Below are 23,143 nucleotides of genomic sequence, written 5' to 3'. Positions count from 1 at the left end.
TATTATACAAAACGTTTTGGGCACTAAAATAAAATAATTTCTCTTAAGCACTATTCATACTTAGGCACAATATTTGAAGAATGCAGACGAGAAACAACTATTTTCAAAAGTAATAATAATATTATTTTGTAAGATAGTTGAATTACTTGCTCGATTACTATTGTGCTCGTAGCTCAAAATGCAAGAATTTCTTTTCTTTTTTTTTGGACAACACTTGTTTTTGCCCCCATGGTCTTCATTTATAATCTACCAAAAGAACTCACTCCCTGTTTGACTAAATAGTTCTACAGCTGTTAAAATGAGTTCGCAAAGTGCTTATAAGGAGCAACAAAAAGATATATCCATACGTGACGAAGAAAAACGAGCAATATTCATAAATAATTGAACCGTCAACAGTTATTACTTAGAAATTAATAGTAATAATTATCCGATAAAACTGAATCATCTAAAAACAAAATCTATTTTTTTTAAAGCTGTCTTTCTTTTTTCTGGCTTTCACAGGATACTACATGTCGATTTCGACTATTACAGCACTTACTAGACAAACAGTCCAAACTTCCAATTCATTACAAAAGGCTGATTTACATGACGATTATAAGGCCTATCTGGACATACGGCGGTGAGCTTTGGTGGTCCACTAAACCTTCGAATTCCTCTCGTATCCAATCCTTACAATCCAAAATCCTTCGTAAAATCCTTAATGCTACCTACTTTGTCACAAATAAAATCATCTACAAAGACCTTAATGTTCCATTTGTAACCGATCTAGCCTGAACCACATATCAATCCTCCCATTACAAACTCCCTAACCACTCAAACCCATTAGTTTCTAATCTTGCTTCCTCTTTTATTCCGGACAATCCTCCGAGTTGTCTGAAAAGAAGATGGCCTCGAGACCTTATATTGTGAAATGTTTTTATAGTGCTACCAATGGGTAGTTCCTCTACATGCTTGTACCATACCATTATGATTTCTTCAAATTTACTTGATGTATTTATGTACAGTTGTAAATATCAAGAAATAAATTTTTAAAAAAAAATCTGGCTTTCAGGTTATTTTAGCAATACTTGTGTCTTTCCAGTGGCATTTGTTCAAACTCGGGCAATGATACTCCAAATCAATCTTTGCTTCCCCTTTCAGCTGTAAAGTGTAAACAAGTGCACAAATTACAGCCGGGGTGTGGATACAAAGTGTTTGCTTTGCGTACTTAAGGAACAAGAATAACCATATATCTACCAAAATTCTTTTTATCATTTAAGTTTTTTTTATTTATTTAAATTTTAATTTAATGGTAGTCTTCATCAATAGGAAAGCTTCTCGACGGAGCCATACTTACATATTAACTTGCTAATTTTGATTGTTAGTTATGTAAACTTGCTGGTGCCTACTCTCTCTACCAGGCTACTCCACATATCTAATAACCGTTACTGATTGGTCTTCCATCAAGCTAGCGGACCGATCTACACTTAAACAGTCGTAAAATAATTTAAATACCTTCACTCAATTATTTCACCTGCAAAGTATTTTACAGTTTGGAGTTTATAATTTAAACTGTGTGCATACTTAGATTTGATGCGATGACCTGAGAAAAGAATGGCAGTAAATAAATAGGTTTTCTTTAATCATTTTTTCATTTTTTCTTAAACTCAAAAATAAAAATGTCGAGTTACTAGCAAGCCTACAAAAAAGAAATATCTTCCGTTTCTACATAACAGGAAGTAATTGTAATGAGTAAAGGAAATTAAGTGTTATCTAAAGTCTCGTACTGAACGAGTCTGATGGGGGTACGCCTTTAGTTTTTATAAAGTTTTACTGGATAGAAAAATAAAAAAGAATTATTCCTGTAATATGGTGATGGTATATTGGCTTAAGGTCATATCAATTAAAAAATAATAAATTCATTTCATGTATATACCTATCAATTATCAACTATATCAAATCATAAAAGAATTTAATATGACTTCCCCAATTTTCCATTTTTTGGGGCTAAATATGTCTTTTGATGACCAAAATACTCTTGAGTTGTCAAGAGTCCAGATTCTGATACCTAGCGGTCTAGAAACCCCTCGGGTGTACCTAAAAAAACTTCTCCTAGGGGAAGTTTCAATATATGCTTATTTTTATTTTTTTTAATGAGGTGTATTTAGAGATATGAAATCCATAGAAGTAGTGCACACGTGTTGAACATTTAGGAAGTACTGATATAAGGCATTGCTTGTTACACAGTGGAATATTGACTGTTGTTTGGAGGACTTACGTCCAGATAATGGCGTCGGATCCATTTTAATAATTTGTTAACGTTTCTGAGAACACCATGTTTGACTTATGGTTACATATATAATATAGCAAAATTTCTAATTTTGATATAAGCCAATTGATCACTTTGAGTTTTTCATTAGATCTATCATTTTTTATTTTTATTTTTTTTTTGGAGTAATGATATAACAGAATAACAATTCTTTGGAAAAGATTTTTTGAAGGCCCTTTTTACGAAATTTCTAAGAAATCAATCATCAGACAATCCTTTTGAAATCACAGTTACTTAATTTTTTCTTTTTTTTTTTGCTATAATTTAATTTATTTATCCGCCTATGTTTATTTAAGATGTATATACTTAGTATTTTTACCATTTTAGTTTGTATTTGTTTAATTTTATTTCTATTATTTTTCCATTTTTATTTAATATGTATGATTGAATATTTACAGCCTTAATACTTATTGGCCTTGAGTGTGGCAGGTTTTATTATTCCAATAAAACAAAAAAAATATTATTACTCATTTCTACATTTACTTTTCAATTTTTACTGCCTTAATCCTCTTGAAAAGATGTGATCATCGTTTTTTGGTCTAGCCGTTAAGATCTTCGACTAATGAACCTTTTGTAATTAGGTACAATTGTAAAATAACTGGCCAATATTATTAAAAATTAATCACTAATTTAAAAATTATTGTTGTTCTGACATTATGTTTTTATAATTTAAAACTCAAAACTAACATTGCACGTTATATGTAGATGGCACATGATGTGACTCTCTGGAGAAGACAGCTACTGGAGAGACCGAGAGCTAAGAAATGCCAGATATGCTAATAACCGCTCAAGTGCCTTTGTCTGGAATTCCTATATTCTTCGGTCCACTGTCACCATTAGGGCCACAATCTTCTCTAACAGCATCACTAAGCTCAAGTCACTCATGGTTAAGAAAAAAAGGTCAGGAAAACTCTTTTCTTTCTGGTCTGAATCCAGAAATTATCTTTAAGGATGGGCGCCAAATAAAAATCTTTATAAGGTTTCATATTTGATTTAACTTCCTATTGATACGCAGCTGAAACCAGTAATGACAGAGATCCTAAATATTACGCAAAATCCAAACCTCAACATCCAAGATTTAAAAAAAAAATTAAGAAAATTTTCTAATGCCAAGTGGTGTCTGTACCCGAACATTTGAGGATTTTATTTTGTAATAAGGAAACATCTTAAAAAATGTACCGTATAATTCAAACTACAGTATAATATGCTACTTTTAGTTAGGATAAGAATATGAATGTTATAATTTTTTTTTCTTAGATATCAATCAAAATAAAATAAAATCTGTAACGGTACAACTTATGAAGGGGTAGGGGTTCAGTACTTTATAAGGAAGTACTATTAATAGACCAACGGTTGTACATGGAGGTGATTTGGTCAGAATCACGTTCGACTGCCAGATTTTTTGCCTTACGGACAATGTGCTACCCGCTCCCTACAATCACAATTATTGTCTAATCAAATTTTTTCTTCTAGAATATTTTAAAAATGACCAATGGAAGGTCCGAAACGTTACTAAAATGTGAAGAATACATCGATTGCTTACTTCACCGTAGTAGTATTCACCTTAGTGCCAAGTATATTAACACTAACTTTACGAAAGATACAATTAAAAGTTATATCTTTTAGGAAAATTACAACTCTTAATTTTTTTTTTTTTTACGGAGCAGATATAGAATTTATATCTATATCTGTCCAGTCATAAAAATAATTGAGAAATTTTAATTTTCCTAAAATAAAGAACCTTAACTTGCATCTTTCCTGAAGTTAGTAGATATTTAATTAGTATCACGGTAAAGTAATCCATCCATATAAACGTTATGGTATGACAAGGCGTATTGTCAGTCTTAATGCTAAGCCCTTACATAGACAAAAAGTATGTAATGCATATAAGGATAAATTCTTTTTTTCTACCATTTGTCATATGAGATCCATTAAGTTATGCACGTGTATATGTATATGTATTGAATATAACTGATATAAATATAATAATTAAACAACCATAGTAAAATTGTTCATAATTAATTCATTTATTTTTATTGAAATTTATAACTGTATCTTTAAACAATCACTGTGATGTGAACAGTACAATGTTATGATACTTGGGATTTCCTATTTCATTTCTTAATCCAAAAGCAAGTTTCTCCCTTTCTTTAAAGAATTTCCTTCTTTATTATGCAGATCAATGTAGAATAATTTTAATAAAGTCACATTCCTATATTAGATACAATGTATCTGATCAAATAATTGAAAACTATCAATGCTACTACAGTCGCAATCATCTAATGTTCATTAATCTAATTACTAGCTTCTTATTAAATTATTGCATATTATTTGCGTTAACAAAGCATGTTGCACTTCACATTCCTTCCTGATGATCAGCATACCACAGTTTTTAATTTTATGTTTAGTCTCGATTCATAGATAACATTCATATTCATAACTTGGCTGACAACCTGGGCTAATTCTCTCTCGAAAGGGAAAAGAGAAAATATGCAGTCTCAGTTAATTAGTTATTAAGCAGATTACTGAGCACGCAGAGCAGATTCCTTAGAGCCGCATAAATTAGCATGTCGTTTATGGGCAAATCAGGGGTTCGCCGCTTGCTATGAAACGATGCAAATTTTTTCCTAATAGAGTAAGTAGAGACCGGATTTTTGTGCAGTGAAAAACCCAAAATGCGAAAAAACCGTGCATTACAAACCCACAATGTGTGAAAACACCAAAATCCTTGGATGACCACGTTTATTGTTCAATTTATAATTTCAATACATGTAAAGCATACTTGACTCTGTTTGAATCTTTTTTTAAATTAATTATATTATTTCAAAATTTTTTGAGACAAGGTCATTATTTATTAAATAAATCAAAAATTAGTATCCAATTCTGTCTCAACACTTTATTTTTCACCAGTCCAACGTTTCGGCCATTCTAGCCATCTTCAAGGACATCTTCAATACAATCTCTTCCTCACATTAATTTAAAATTTCTTTTGCAGGCTATTCTGCCCAGGTCATTTTCTTTATTGTAAGTTCAAAACATATTTATTTAAAAATTAAATGTTAATGATTTTAATTTTTTAAATAAATAGGTTTTGAACTTATAATAAAAAAAAATGACCTGGGCAGAATAGCCTGCAAAAGAAATTTTAAATTAATGTGAGGAAGAGATTGTATTGAAGATGTCCTTGAAGATGGCTAGAATGACCGAAACGTTGGACTAGTGAAAAATAAAGTGTTGAGACAGAATTGAATACTAATTTTTGATCTTTTTTTAAATTTTTTTATTGATGTTTACAACTGTATTTAAAAAAATGAAATGTTAATCAATGCTTTATATCAAATTAAAAAAAAAAAAATCAGTTTTGGAACAGCCCCCATTTTCCCCTTACCATGATTGCAAAGAACCAATTTAAACTCTCTAAAAGAGGTTTTTATGAAAATAAAATTTGGGATGAAATAACCTTATTTTCTTCTCTTATCAGGCTCTCGGGCTAAAATAAATATATTAGATGAACTAGGATGAAGGAAGGGAAGAAATGCGGCGATGAGACTGATGAGGTCAACAAATCTGGTTCTGCTTTTTGCCGCTCTCTACTGGGCAACTGGATCCCTCGTTAAGGAATCGCCAACGGCCCGCGGACCCGATCACGTAGGGAACGTGCTCCGAACGAATCGCAAGTGAAGGCCGGCACTGCCAGGTCAGGTTCCTGTCCAACATATTGCAGGAAATCCTCTTTCCGACAGTATACATACATATTGACAACTTTTTTCTTCACTGTTAATAATATGTATTTTTGAGGATCTTGAGGATGAGTCAATAAGGCAACTATATTGAGTCCACGTTAAGCAACTTTACTGTTTCCATATTCATGCCAAAAAAAAAAAAATAGGATTTTTGAGAAAAAAAAATTCTTCAATTAATTATAAAAACTACACTGTACAGAGTTTAATTTTAAGATTAATAACTATAAACATTACTTACAATTTTTATTGTAATATTGTCAATACATCGTTGTGATACAACTAACTCAAGGTTTGTTCGAGAACTGAAATGAGGTGAAATGAAGGAAGGTAAATGTGTTTGCTTCCTCTGGTTCACCTCTATTCAGTTCTTGCACAACCTTGAGCTATTTGTATCACATCAACGCAAACCACATTGTACTGGACAAATATATAAGAAGATGGTCAGGGTTGCGGTCAAAGGAGAAACAAAAATAGTTTACAACTATTTATTTTCCAAAAAAAAAAAAAATGAAAATAAATAGTTGTAAACTATTTTTGTTTCACCTTCGACCGCAACCCTGACCACCTTCTTATATATCAATTTTTACAGTCAACTATATAAACATATATGTAATGTTCTTATTAAATTATGTTGTAATTATAGTTGTTATTAATCTTAAATTATACTATGTATATTTTTTTATATAATTAGTTGAAGAAATTATTTGTTCTACGAAACTTTTTTTTCATTGTAGGGCAGACCTGTTCAAACTATAAAGATACAGAACGTCATCTATAGTTAACTAACAGAAAATTATTGTCACTCTGCACTAAGCAATTATATAATTAAAGATTTCTCGTGGTCTGAATAAAAAACTTCAACTATCCACGAATACAACAGCTCAACAAAATACAACAAAGCCATATTCGTATGACGGTCTCCAGAGGGACAGGACGTACCCGATTACTGCCTCTATATCTCCATTTTTCTCCTTTAGTTAATAATAAAATTCTTTCATAGTTAATATTTATACATTTTGCATTGCTGTGAACAATACAAAGTGATTAAAGGTCATTTGAAGTTCCTCTTTATAGAAATGATTGTTCACAGTTTTTCGATTTTCTCTAAAACTACTCAAGCGATTTTGATTAATATCAGTATGTCAATATGGTCAATACAATTACATGGTATTTAATATTAGATAGGTCTTACCATCATTTAAATAGTTTTATAGCGCTAAAAGACGAATTTTTAAAAAGTCTTCCTATTTAATTTTGTTAATTTAAAAAAAAAAGTTCTCATAGTTAGTAATAATAAACAATAGATAAATACAAAATATTAAAGAAATTAATAAACAATAGATAAATACAAAATATTAAAGAAATTTATGAATAACTAAAGAGAAAAAATGTAAAACAGAAACATCCTACTCTAACGGAAAAACCCGAGACCGTCCATTCTTTCCCGATTGGATTACGGCTTTGTATTTTGTTGAAACATTGTATTTTAGGCAGGAATACAATTTATATTCGTTATTTCCTCCTCGAGTAACTGAAAAATACGAATTTTTATAGCAACAGAAACAATTTTTTTTTCTTCTATTGAAGTCTTTACACAGACCATGAATTGGAAATATATATTGACTGACCTAGATAGGATTCTAATTCAAAGCGTTCTGAAGCAAGAACTCTGCTCACACACTCAAGCACTTCTTCAAGTGCTCAGGCATCTTGTACTCAAAAGCTTCATTATCTTCATTCTCTTTCTTTTTTATTTATGAGGAATATATCTGGTTGGTTCTGATGCACTGTGTGATCTGTAATAATAGATTTGTCCCTATACAGGTTTATAGAATCTTTATGAATTTGTTTCCTTGGATTGTAATTATAATACAGCGTTTTTCCATCCCATAGTTTATTATTATTATTATGACTACAGATACTATCAAGCAAATAAATATTTCTAATTTAAATACTTTTTTAATATTCGTTCATATATGAAGTACTAAGGCTATATCATTGTAAAGACGACCAAAATAAATTTATTTCCAGATTTAAAACTTTCTAAGGTTCTATTCAAAAAAGAGGAATGTATCATCAGGGACGTCGCTTTGGATGAGACAGAAGGCTACGTCACTATTCTTCTCCCAAAAAATAATTTGGAAACAAAAAGTTAGGAATTTGGGATTTGACAACCTACTTCAAATTGCTAAAATTGTGATAAAACGCTTTACTCATCAATAATATCACTGAAATTGATAAATTTGGGCTTTATAGATATAAGTGTGTTTCAATAAAATATAAAATTATTGTAATAAAATTTCAATACTCAAAGAAATTTAGTGGTTCAAATCCAAAAGAGGTGGGAAAAAATAATGTACTTAAGAAAACTAAAATATTTTATCATAAACTGGATTTCGATAATCTGGACTAGGGATATAATGCCTATTTCCGGAGCTATGATTTTCAGGGCCTTGCCAATTTATTTTTAGTAATGTATGTAGCAACCGCTATAACGACTGATTGTCAAACAATGCGATTATAACCAAAACTTATTACCATAACTTAAACAAGCGTTTGGTAGCGAACATTAATTTTAGAGCATTCCTATAAATATAAGATTTTGAACCCTTTTTTGTGTACAAACAAGATTTTGTGTACCAAGGTGGCTAGGTGTATGGGTTTGTAAGCTAATATTCAGTCTTAATGTTTAATCTAAATCTTAATAATTTAATACTGAGTTGGCCAGCCTAAAATAAACCACTTCAGTGAGGACCTTTCGTAGCCGTGCTCGTTAAAGCACCAACTTTGATTGATCGTGACAGCAGAGCGGCCGTTTCTAATAGGTTGCCAACCTGTAGATAACCCAGATGACCAGGGAGGGAGTAATAAAAAAAGTCCACATCAGGAATATGTAACCATCTTAATAACTTATGGAAACCAAGAATTACTTCGATAGAACCATGAAAGTTATAACACAGCTCATTAGAAAGTTTGAGGTAATCATTGAAGCAGAGGAGGTAATATCCTCTATTCAAAATTAATTTCCTTAAGGAAATGTAAAGATCTAATGTTTCATAAGTAATACTTATGTAAATTTGTCTTTTACAACTAATAGGTTACTTTCTACATTTTATTAGTTTACTTGATGAATTTTTGCCATCTTCGACATTTAAATTTTACAATCAGTTCTCCTTACTTTGTCACAAATAAAATCATACATAAAGACCTTAATGTTCCCTATGTAACCGATCTAGCCCGAACCAGATATCACTCCTTCCATTATAAACTCTCTAACCACTCAAACCCCCTAGTTTCTAATCTTGCATCCTCTTCCATTCCTGACAATCCTCCGAGGCGCCTGAAAAGAAGATGGCCACGAGACCAGCTAATGTCATAGAGTGCTACCAATGGGTAGTTTCTCTACACACCTGTAACACTCCAATTTAACTTAGATCAAATTTACTAAATGTATTATAATGTACAGTTGTAAATAGCAATAAATAAATAAATATTAAAAAAAAAATTTACAATATTGATTTTTTTAAATATATCTTAAGGCTTTTTATTTTTTTATGCATCACAATGCTAAAAGGCCATATATGTGACAAACTAATTAAAAATACAAAATGATCAATTGCGTAGACTATTTAAATTCATAAATAATGAAAAATGTGTTCTGGTTATTACAAAACGTTCACACACTTCCCTATTTTATGATTAATCCTACTAAATATAATTGAAAATTGAAATAATTTCTTAAAAAAAATAACGAGGTAGAATTTTTAAAATATTTTTCTCGGTTTTAGCAATTTAGAACTAATAAGAAATGTAAAAAATACACTATTGCAGTCCGTAGAGTTCATAGCAATGAAGCAGTGAATGAAACAAAAAGTATAATTTTAGAGATTGAAATTGAAAATTGACAATTTTTAGTCCGAAATGTCGTCCAGTTAATTGGAATTTGGAATCAAAGTATTTTTTAAAACCTCATTTGCGAATTAAACGTATGTGGTGGGAGGAAATGGAGTTCATTTTTTAATTTAGAGCAACTTTTAACATTAAATATAACAAAACTAAGCATACGGCCTGAATTTTTGTTTAACTTATTTAACGATTCAAGTATTTCCTTTAACCAACTTTTTATTATATTTTCCTTTAAATCTATGTATTAGTTTTGTTTTGCTAAAATGTATTTATTTGTTGTTTTTCTGTAAACTGATCTACTGCTGTGACTTTTATTTCTCTGGTTTGATCTCACATCGCTGTCTAATAGTGAATTTGCTGAACGGGATACTGCAAAGGATCTGAGAGGGGGAATTCGGGGGAGTGAATTTGTTGATCAAATGAAATAAAATTTGCGAAATGGAAGGGATAAGAAAGGGAAAGAAAAAAGTAATAAATTGAAATATTTGTATTTAGTGTGTAGACTGGAATTGATTTGTTAAAGGAAACTGTTTGGAAAAAAATATTTTCATTCTTTTTTATTATATCATGTAAATATATGTCCGATCCCGGATTGATTAGTATGCTGTGTAATGTAGCAAGCCGATGTATTTGGGCAGCATGAATGAATAAAGCATTTCTCTCTCTGCGGACCTTTCTATTTACGAAGGCCTTTCATAATGATTTTTTTTTACGAAAATAAAAAATTATTTTGTGGGAAGGAATAAATTAAAATCTGTACTGCTACAACCCCTGACCCTTCATCGGTCGTAGGGGTATAGATTTTGTTGAATACTTTTTATTTATTGATAGATATTACAATCTGCCACACAGTTGTGGGCAATAGGTAATAGTGATGAATGATCTCATACATTCTATAATAAAATAAAATAAATGAATAAAAAAAAAACTCTCGGTACAGATTTTAATTTATTCATTTATACATAGTTTGAGTTTTTTTTTACAAAAAACTCCCATGATAATGACTTGTGAAGAATCTGATCATTGATATTAATTGAGTGATAAATATATATCAGATATCGAGGCCATCTTCTTTTAAGACATGTCTGAGCTTTATAAGCAAGGCTAAGAAGCAAGTTTTATCAGCGGAATGAAATGAGAAGTAAGGTTTGAAGGTAATTGTTCTAATCTTAATTCCCATTTGATTCCGCTAGTAAAACTTGCTTCTTAGCCGTGTTTATATTGGAAGGTAATTGGTTTGAGTGGTTTTTAAAATAACTATAGTTACAATAGATTTCAAAACTCTGTAAAAAGAAAATAAATTTCAGTTTCATGGTTTATTCTTGTTTTAAGTTAACCAACTCTATTCCTTCCCACAAAATAATTTTTTATTTTTGTAAAAAAAATCATTATAAAAGGCCATCGTAAATAGAAAGATCCGCAGAGAAAGAAATGCTTTATTCATCCATGCTGCCCAAATACATTGGGTTGCTACATTACACAGCATACTAATCAGGGTACAGTACGAAGTAAGTACTGTTACTAGACTAACGGTTGTGCAAGGAGGTGATTTAGTCATAATCACGTCCGAACGCCAGATTTTTATCCTATTAAGGGTACCCAATTTAGGACGCTGGGTGGACCCCAGGAAGGCTCCAGAACCCACAGGAGTTGATTCACGGCTACAGTGTTACAGAAAATAATAATAATAAATATCAAATATACAGTAATAATAAATGTCAAACTTAAATAAATACTTATTTTTACATTGATATGTAATAAAAATATAAAAATATTTAATTTCAGGAAGAGAGCCCAGGTGGCGGTCAATAAAGATATCAAAATAGTAAAAGAAAACTATTTATTATTAATCAAAGTTTCGCAGGGCTATCAGATTTACAATCAGTTGTCTGCTGTTTCAATCTAACAACCCTGACCGGGATGAAGTGGGGTGAAACTTGGGCTAACAATAAATATTTGTCTTTTACTATTTTGATACCTTTATTGACCACCATCCGGTCTATCTTCCTACAATTTACTTCATACGGTCAACTATCTTCTTCTAATAGAAATATTTAATTTAAAAAATAATTACATTAATTGGAAATTCAGCTTTAAAAGAAAATAAACAAAATACCGTTCCACACCCACAAACGTAATAGATACATATGGTACTTAGACGTTATAAATTCATACAGAACTAAGCTCATAAAGTTTTGTAACATAGCATATTTATTTTAATCTTCTCGGAAAATCATCATTAAAATTATGAAACTGCTTTGTAATTGTTATATATGATTTTTTTTTGTAATTAACAGAAAACACCTTTTTTATTATTTTTTTGATTTGAAAAATTAACCACTACTAAAATATGCACTTTAATATCTTAATGAATAGAAAGAAAAATGGGAAATATGGACTAATATGTTTACTAATAAAATATTTAAATAAAAAAAAATATGTGAAATACTTAAAATATGTATGAGGAGAAGGTGGTTGGGGGTGCGGTCAATGAAACACAAATAAGTATGATTAACTTATTTTAATGTGCCGACGTTTCGGCTAGAGTTTCTAGCCTTCTTCAGGGCTGTTCGCTGAAAGGTTGAGCGCCTAATCAATAACCAATAGGCGCCTAATCAATAACCATTAGGCTCTCAACCTTTCAGCGAACAGCCCTGAAGAAGGCTAGAAACTCTAGCCGAAACGTCGGCACATTAAAATAAGTTAATCAAACTTATTTGTGTTTCATTGACCGCACCCCCAACCATCTTCTCCTCATTTATCATCCACGGTCAACTATCTCTCATAATTAAAATATGTAAGATGGAATTGGTTAAAATATCACGAAATATTCCTAGAAAGTATTAACATGTAAATAGAAGCAGTAGAAGATAATAGGGGAAAACGAAAAATCCCCATCCCCAGTCAATACATTAAAGGAGAGCACATTAAAAGCTTTTTCTTTTTTTTAATATTTCACAGTTCATCCTGTTCTCTACAATGTTTAATTGATAATGATTTTTATAAACGATATTGTAGTAAAAGTATAAAATACGAACATACATTATAAGAAAAGAAACTGGAAGGTATAATAAAGCTGGGAGATAATGGCCCTAGAACCGGTGGGTCTAACCCAAACACAAAGGCTCTTCAGTTCTGCTGCGCTTGCTACTCTGTTTCCAACACTTTCTTCTAAAATATAACAAGAAAATCACAGTAAGCATTTATTTTTATTTCTGATACATGGGTACTGATAAATTTATACATTACGAGCCCTTAAAGTAAAAAATAAAATAACTTAACATAGTTGTGATTTTACTCTAAATTTTAGGATTGTACTCTCATAACTAAATAGGAGTAATTTTTTTTTTAAAGTAAATTCTTCAATATATTGTACAGTTAACAACTATACATAACCAAAACCCTTTTATTAATAAGTTAAAATAATAATAAATTAATTGGCAATTTTAAATACCTTATGTTTGCACTACTACTTCTGATGTCAATTTTATATAATAAATAATTTTGTCATGTGTTAAAAATTCGAATAGATATCGGTTCTACTTGTACAGCACTAAACAGTTTTCGGATTGTTCTTTTTTTTTTTTTACATTCTGGTCATTTCTGGGGGTTATCTAGAGGTGACCAACCTATTTTAAACATGGTGGGGGATCAAGTTTTTCATTCCGTGAAACCACCACGAAATGTAAAAAGTCCTCTCCTCAGATTTGAACCAGCGCCGCTTACAGTTCCTAGGTTGCTAAGACTTACGCCACAAGTACCTAAGGTACAGACGGCCCGGATCGTTCTATGTGAACTCTTTCAAGTAACAAACTATCAATTATTAGTCTAACTAATCATTATTAATATCTAAATCCCCTATTTTAATTTTTTTTTCTCGTAAAATACTCAATTCTTCTTAAAAAAAAAAATCTCCATGTCAAAAATAAAATCATGACCTACAATGACCCAATCATTCATTATGTAGCACATCCAGCTCTAACCAGAAATGAATCCTTCCATAACCAATCCAAACTCCCTAACACGATAGAAACTATTCCATGATAAACTCACAAATGACTTGTTTTTGACCTAGGGGTTCTCCTCAATTCCTGATATTCTTCCTGTGCATCTGAAAAGAAGATGACCTCGAATTGAATTTCTACCAAATAACTATTGTATTGTACGCGTAGATTCGCTCTGCTATTCTACTATAGTTCACGTCATATTTTATATTTTTTATTTAATTTATTTGTAAATTTTAAATAAATATTTAGTGATTTTATTTTTTCTCCTTTCCAAATATTCCTTCATTTTAAAATTATTTACTCTATACTGACGTTTTCGGAGTAATAATTATTATTTAAATATTAATTTTAAATAGTTACATAAATTACTTTAAATCTAAACTCTATACATTTTATGGATTTTAAACATAGGGCCATCAGTATGGTCCCCTATGTTTAATGTGTGTGTGTAAATAATTTTAAAATAAAAGAAGACATTTAGAAAGGATAAACATCAAAATAACTAAATGTTTGTTTTGATATAAGCAGACGAATATATCTTTATCCCTATTATTCTATTTGATCGTTCATATAACTATCATTAGTAGTTAAGAGTACTGAGATAGGAGCAGCTTTTTTAGTAATATTGTTTAAAAGAAAAAAGAAATACAAATTTATGTATAATCCGTCACTTCTTTGAGCTCGTTTTTATTGTTTAAATGATAAATTGTACCCAAATTAAATTCTTAAACGCTTTTTAATCCAGGTTGGCCGAAACGCCGGACATTTAAAGCATTAATAAAGAGTGTTTGAGACTTAATTTGGGTACAATTTATTTTATTAAAACAACAATATTATTAGTAGTTTACTAACTGAGAATAAATTGTACTGCCGTAAGATGTCAAGACCTCGTGGGATCCAACCCAACTGCATCCGACCTAATTGGTTTATAGTTATTACGACTAATTATCTTCATACGGAGGAATACGATCGTTAAAGATAATGACGAAAACAAAACTGCGCAAACAATTGAGAAGTACCTTGAAGGCTGTTCACACGGCATCTCCTTGAAGTGAGCAGGTCAAGAAAATGACGGGACATACTACCATAATCACAGGCTCTAGGAACAACAATTCGATAGCCTCGTCGGATATTAGATCTGCAAAATACGTTTTCGAATCAGTTTAAAGTATTCGGTTGAATGGTTTATTAATACTTTTCAATAAGAAATCACACCCGTAACTAAATTTTGTCACAGATCTTATTTTGTTATACTAAAAGTTATCTATACAAATTGTGAAGAATAATTCAAAAGAACATTTACTATCTAATATCTTCACTGTCATACCAACAGAGACATTATTATTATTAATGATTATTATACTATTTTAATTTTTCCAACTTAATTGCCTTAAAATAAGAAATCTATGCTAAAATGTTACTTCTCGGTTTCAATAACAAAGAAATAATAAACATAAATTAACATTGAAGAAACGTTTTTTAAATATTTTGAGAAACATGACGGTGCCCTAACACAAAGTGATAACAATTATTAATTTCTGTATAGACAATCTAATTTAATTTATAGTAGTAATAAAAAATAATAATTGAACGACAATAATAATAAAATAATAAAGGCTTAGTGAACCCGGAGGTTCGATGCCGATATTACCAATCGTTCTCTACAGACATCTGTTCAGTGTCGCCCTTTCAAACCCAATTTTATTAAATCAGTCTTAACGCAATGCTCCCATCTACGTTTCGGTCTATCTCTCGGACGTTTACCTGTCGGTTCAGTGTTCACATTTTAGGGATCCATTCGTTACGTGAACTAAGCAATTTCGAATTAGAAAAATACCAAGCATTTCTCACCTTTAGCAACGCTTTTATATACTCCTCAATTTCGTTTTCTCTAGTTACCGTAGAACCTAAATGCTTAAACCATTCTACCTATTTAAATGTACTTTCTCCTATATTTATATCACAGAAAATGGTCCCGTTTGTATTCCTAACCATATATTTTCTATTATCCGTTTATATTTTAAGACCTAGTTCCTTTCCAAATTCCATTAAAGTTCAATTTAGTTTTATAGGTTCCTAATTCAACGATTATACATAGTTATCTTCTGTAAATAAATTTTGTCACACTGTTAGTTATCTAGACATATTGTGAGGAATAATTCAAAATAACTTTTACTATCTAATATCGGATTGGTGGAATGAAGGGTGCTAGGAGGTGATACCAGACTCCAGTAAGAACATAAAATTTCATAGGGATTACGATTCGAATCCACACATAAAAGCAAAAAATGTATGTTTTTTTTAATTTTTTTTTAAGCATCGCATTTTTGTTTACTAAAAATTTATTAAGTTCGGAACCTAAATAACTAACTGGATTCTTCTGAAGTCATTCACTGAAGGAATTGCATTCCAGAATTTTTTGAGGGCCTAAAGCAGTCCACAAAGGACCAGGACAAAGTTTAAGCGAGAACTTTTGACAGAAAGTGGACCAACAGAAATCGAAACCAAAACTTGGTCCCCCCCGACTAACTCCTTCCTCTGTAACTCAACTCTCTCACTGGGGGTTAACACAAGATTTATTTTTCAGGATATCGAGAGGGCGGGTATAAAAAAGAACAAAAATTTGTTCGCATAACTATAAGATTAAAAATATAATTTGTGTTAGTTAATGGTTTATTATTAGTTTTAATTTTTAACAAAAAAAAGAAAATATATCATATAGATTCTCACTATCGTTTGATAATTTAAAAAAAACACAACTATTCCTATAAAGACCATAACTAGTTAGGGGATTTATATCTAGTAAAATAGGGCTACACTATTTACACAAGTATGTAATAAAAATTTAATACAATATTATTCAAATCGGGAGAAATTCGACTTAAAAGTCTGAAAATATCGTATACTTCTTTTTAATTCGTTAAAAGATTTTAAAAAGAAAAAAGTTATATTATTTTTAATTTTTTTTCTATCTTATCTTTATATAAATTAGCAATTGAGAAGGACTTTTAAGTTAAAAAAGGTTCCACGTCCACAGACAAAATAGGTGCATATGGTAGATTAAAGCGATAAAATCCCAAGGACTAAGTTCATAAACTTTGAAAACAGCACAAGCTTCTTTTAGGCTTTTGCTTTCTGATTTTTAATTTTTATCAATTATATTTGATTTTCAAATAGATGAAAAATCAATCTGTACTAAAAAAAAGAAAAAAAAAACAATTGAAAACGAAAGTAAGGACTAAGATATATTTATGAGAACAATTCGAAAAACGGTAAAATATATAATATAAATTGGGAAATATGGACTAACTTATGTGTGTTATAAATAAAAAATATGTAAAAACGAAGAAATATTTAAAAATAAAATTCGATTAAAATTTTAAACAACATGAAATGTTCCTAGAAAGCATAAGCATAAAATACATAGACTTTATTTTTTTTGTTTTAATATATGACAAATATCTTTGTATTTAAAAAGAAGCAACAGTAAAAAAGGGAAGAATGGACTTAAAAATATAGGTCATAAAAAATTGTAAAAACTGTCTGATATGTATAATAAATAGGGAAATATGGACTGAAATATATGAGAAAAATATGTTGAAGTAGAGAAATTTGTAAAAATAAAATTTGATTAAAATTAAAAAAAAAAAAAAAAAAAAAAATGAAAAAAAAAAAAATTTTTTGTAAAAAAAAAAAAAAAAAAAAAAATGTGAAAACATAATAATTCCATCATTAACATAACATTATAATATCAAACTTCCTTGTTAAGCAATGAGTATATTGAATAAAAGTAAGCATTTATTTTTACTTTGTGTTCTATAAGTATCTACTTACTACCACTTGAATAAAATATCGCTTATTGAAGTCGAAGTGTTTACTTAATGGAATAAGTAAACTTTAAATTTTCCAGTAACAACTTCATTCGCCATTAACTACTTCATTTACTTATGGTTTTTCCCAGTGAACTCTTATTTTCAATTGAATAAAAAAGAAAGAAATAACTCTGTAATAAAAGAAGTTACTTATATTCTTTAAGGCAACATTTATGTTTCTAATTAATATTTAACATTAATATTTCTGGCTTTTTATTTTCCTGTGACCAACTTTATATGTACACAGGAGGTAAAAAATAACATAGTTTGAAGAAATATAAGTGTGGATAATTCGAAACTTTTGTTGTGTTATTCGAGTGAAAGTGTTGATTCCCTTTCAGAACATTTTTGGAGTTATTTTGAAGATACAAGAGAAGGAAACAATTTAAATAATTTTAGCGTGCCTTACACAACTACTTGTGAAGCGGATACTACATTTGAAGTGGACTCCTCTTGATGTACCTTATTTAGTATATAGTCATTTGAGGGCTCAATTCCAATTTCTTGGGTTCCAGAAATTGTTTTTAAAAATTGAATTGTGATTGGAATTCAAAAGTTTAGGAATTTTTTCTCCCAGTCCTGCAACTTGATTTTCTAGTTCCCATTTTTTCTTTTGTTATTCGTTTTCACATCTGTTTTCTTATTATTTAGTTGTTTTTTTTTAAGCCGATATAGTGTCACTGAAGATTTTTCAGTATTTTTCTCATAATTCCTATCCAGGTTCGTTTGCCTGTATGAATCCTGGGGTCATAGACTTATTCAGCTGCACTACACGATTTTTTGATAATTTTAATTTTTCATGAAGAATTACCACGCTCCCACATTTGATCACACCTACACTTCTTCTTCACTTGATGACATAATTATATTATAATTAAACTCACATGCTAGAAAAGACTAAAATAGAAGTTTGTTTTAAGGCAAATGAAGAGAACTACCAGGGATAACAGAGAAGACTGGAACATGACAAATCCAGCGTTTACTTAAAGTATTAGCAAATATTTCTAAGTAAATAGTTATTTTGTTGATGTTTTTTCCAGTATTTACTTTTAAGGAAAAAGTTGAATTGAAAACAAATAATTTTTATACTTAAAAGTGAATACTTTTTATAAAAGTAAATGCTTGAAAGTATTTGCTTATTTTTATTCAATAGACACAATATAAGGTTTAATATTTATAATCCCTACCCATATTTTCTCATTTTTATTAAGAATGAAAAAAGAAAATACACGATTTCATGAAAAATCCCCAGTTGTGTATAAATAAAAAATAAAGATGTGAATATTCCAAGAAGTCCATTTTGGTATATTTTTTCCCTCTTCTCCAACCTATTATTTCAAAGCTAATTTTCCTCGTTTGTGCTTCTGTCATGAATTATCAGTTGATACCTCTTGTTCGAAAGAACGCTTGGGAAATAAATTTTGAATCTTTTTGTTATGCCATGGAGCAGGAAGGTCATTTCGATAACTGCCCGGTATTTACCTCCGATGAAAAGGAAGATACCATTCATTTCTTGGGAACCAATCGAACGTATAGTGAAATCAGGATAAAATATTTTGGCCAGCGGTCCTGCTCTCCAGAACAATTACTAAGTTCATTAAAAGGCTCTGATTGGAGAGATCTTAACAACTATGTACGACGGGCTACACTAGAAAGAGCTCAGTTGGTTTAAATGTAAAGGATCAATGCCATATCACAGTTTGTTATTATTGTTTTGTTTCTTTAAACATAAACGCCGTATTGTTTGTTTTTTTTTATTATTGATTTAATAATAGCATTATTTTAAAGCATATAATTTTTTTTTTTTAATTTTGTTATTAAAAAAGTTTTTTTAAAACAAACTTATATTTTTCATTGTATATGTGTTTTTAATTATTTAAATAGATCCATTTTTAGTATATTTTCTTTTTATATATAAACACAATTCATTCATTAAATTATTGGTAACATGCCGAAATTCTTAAGCTGTATACAAGCTTTGCCAAGTTATGGTGTTGGCAGATGCAAAACTTCACTGTCAAGTCGTCTACATCTGGAAAATATTAAGAAGTATTTCGAATTGTGTCGAGTTAATCCTGATGGTACGACAGTACTGTCACGAATAGAAATATCCTCGTTCAAACATTTTGGCGTTTCAAGCCATTTACCACTTTACTTGTAAATCTGCAGCATTTTTGAATTTGTTTCGTTCTCAGGAGAAGTTCAAACAAATGACGTCACTTAGGTTATCATTCCAGCGGATAAAATGGTATGTTCCAATAACCCCATTTTACCTTAATGTTTTTATTGTTAATTACTTTTTAAAAAAATAAGGAGAAAGGATGCAAAACAAGGTGAAATAATTTGATGAATTCAAACTCAAAGCTTTACTATTGTAACAACAAACAAGAATATTAGTTATTTCCAATGACTAAATAAATAGATCGGTAGATCCATGGGATCGATTATTGCGGTTCATCATTATCGCCACGGCAACATGACACAATGCAATTTATAGGTTCAATAGATTAGGCATCATTTAGCTCTAAACAAAGGTATATTGTAAACAGATTGCTTATAACTCATTCTACAGGAATTTCTATCAAATATTATTTAAATCAATTATCTTTAACGCTCGTATCTGATTCTATATACCAAGACGCTCTGAAGCGTGTAATATTTTTAAAAAAATTATAAGATTGGGCCGTGTGTTCTAAATTATGAAATAGGTCAGAATATACAATTGTTTCATAAATATATTATACATATCGAAAAGGCTCATATAATTTTTATTTGTTTAGCATAGTTTTAGCTTACAACAAAGCAAAACGAAATATTCAGTGCAACGTATTTATTGAGTTCAGGATATCTTTCGCACTAGGAGTATTAGGGTATGTTATTTTAATGTGACAAAAATAAAAATTCATTCAATGTATCAATCAATCCTTTTGAATCATTCACTATCTTAATTTTAAAAATATAGCTTTATTATATTCTCAACTTAGTCGGCTCAAAGTAAGAAAGCGATTATTAAAAGTTACTTTTAGGTTAGAAAAACATAGAAGCATTAAAAATAAGTAAATGTTGGCATCAGCTTTTGTGATTATTTGGCGAATCCTAGTGGTGAGATCACAAATTTATTGGAAGATACTTTAATTGCCCCCTCCCCTACCCAGTTGATCTCTTGCATTCGCCTTTACTTCATTCTTTGGTTTTCCTTCATTCGTAAAGGCGCGTATCCTATTTCGTTCATTATTTTCCTTTTTTCTTTAAATTTTCTTTATTCTCATTTCCTTTATTTTCCGCCTTTTAGTGTGTACTATATTTTTCTATTTCTCTCTTATCCACTTTTTTATTAATTATTTTTCCGGTTTCATTAACGGTCTATACCTTTTGTAATTCTTGTTTATTTTTACTTTTCACTGTACATCTTAATTTTATTTACTTCGTTCATTTTTATATAAATTTCAAAATATTTTAAACCATTTTAAGCCATGCCTTAGTTTACTTTTATTTCATGTAATCTATTCTCTTAGTTTGTTGCATTATTTTAGTTCTCTGCATCTTTTTTAGCCCTCATGAAGCCCTGCAGAGTGAGACGAAACATTTGCTCACCATAAATAGTTATTATTTGAAATATTTTGACCCAGACCATCTTCCTTTTATATATTATATATCTATGTAGGGATAGTCCAATTTTGTTTAAGGAATAATAAAACATAGTAAGTTGAAAAAGTTATAAGAACAAATATTATCCAAAGTAATTTTTAAAATGCTGGATAACTGATTTAAAAGTTTAGGTCTACCTTCAAAATCAAATTACATTCAATTTTATTTTCCTACATTATACATTTTAGAAAATAAACCTAAATAAGTACTTTATTTATTTTTTGCTTGCGGTATATACAAAAGTAAAATATATTCGTTTGTCTCTACACGAATATATTCTTAAAAAAAAAACAAAAAAAAAAAACGTAAAATATTCAGTTGTAGAACATCACAGGTATATCTTCTCAGCTCTGCCGTAAAATAATTCTCCTTTCATCGTATTTTACTTTATCAACCATGTCTCTTCCAACGACTTTTGATAACATTTTCTCATAATATACTAGACTCATGGTGTATTTTGGTTCCCCCTCAAATGGAGGATTTTCATCATGTTTGAGTGTCGTACAGGTATAGTTCTAAAGTTTTTGGAACATTCCGCTTACAAAAAAAAATATTTTCATTCTGTACCGGTTTAATGACTTTTTTAAAATAAAAAAAAATTTTTCAACATTAAAACTGCTAAATAAGATGTGAGTATTTAAAAAATATCTAAAGAAGTTTGCTTTTAAAATTTTATAATATTTTTTCCGACTATTTTGACCTTTTGGTAACGAAATAAATAACATAGAAAAAACAAAGAAATATTTTAATTGAAGTAAACAGAAGGTTAAACTTGAAATTTCTTAAAAGGTTCTGTTTATAAAAGTTTAAAAAAAAAAAAATACTACTTTCGAATCCAGCTATTTCATTTAAAAGTTCAAACTTCTTAATTTATCAATAATTAAATTCTTTATTAATATGGAAATATGAAGTTCTAAAAAAAGACTTTCACCGATCTCCTTTCACTTTCTACCAGGGATTCCTTAATTTCTTTTTAATATTATTTTCATTCACACCTTGCGTTCCTAATCGCTGAGGAGTAGGAATTCGCGTTTTTTAGAGCTCATGAAGAATTTTTTTTTACTAATAAATCATCAATTATGAACAGGTTAGAGATGTAAAAGTTAATTAAAACTTAAGTGAAGAATATTTTTAATCCTAATAATGTTTCAAAAAAATAGATTAAATAAAAAAAGGTTAAAATAAAACACAATAATAACAATAAATAATAAACAATTGAACGGCTTTCAATCCTTCTATGCTTCCTTTATCAGTTATTAACTATGGCCAGCAATTTTATCGTTATGAAAATTAAAATTTAAAATTGAGCGGTCTATAGCGATAAGGAGGTTGTTCCCCGTTTTTTTTTACATTTTCCATTATTTAAGAAAATTTATCTTGAAGACTAAACTACAATAGCCTTTGCATTTCAGAAATATTTCATTACTTAAAGCAAACATAAATATTAAATAAATTAATATTTTGTTGTCGTACCCTCCATTAAGAGTAATGACATTATTCTTACGATGGAGGTTACGATAAAAAGATTAAATTAATAATTAGCAAAATATATATTTTAAATCCAATGTTTAACCTATTTATGCGAGAGGATAACTCTTTTTTTATCGATTAGTTTTTTTCCGTTTTTTTCTTCCAATTGTCTCTTTATTTATTTTCTTC

General features: G+C 29.6%; 1 protein-coding gene across 1 annotated transcript in view; it reads right to left on the bottom strand.

The window, feature by feature from the left end:
* The window catches only part of Toll-9, a 106,179-nt gene that overhangs the window by 20,088 nt on the left and 62,948 nt on the right, over positions 1 to 23,143 (bottom strand). Inside the window, exon 2 of the mRNA XM_067047822.1 lies at positions 14,984 to 15,102. Within this exon, the coding sequence (XP_066903923.1) occupies positions 14,984 to 15,006 (23 nt within the window). The 5' untranslated portion in view covers positions 15,007 to 15,102. The remainder of the gene's footprint in view (positions 1 to 14,983; positions 15,103 to 23,143) is intronic.

This window comes from Halyomorpha halys, unplaced genomic scaffold, assembly GCF_000696795.3.
Source record: "Halyomorpha halys isolate HHAL.00 unplaced genomic scaffold, Hhal_1.1 Scaffold111.1, whole genome shotgun sequence".
NCBI lineage: Eukaryota > Metazoa > Arthropoda > Insecta > Hemiptera > Pentatomidae > Halyomorpha > Halyomorpha halys.
This window is presented reverse-complemented; position numbering and strand designations above follow the sequence as displayed.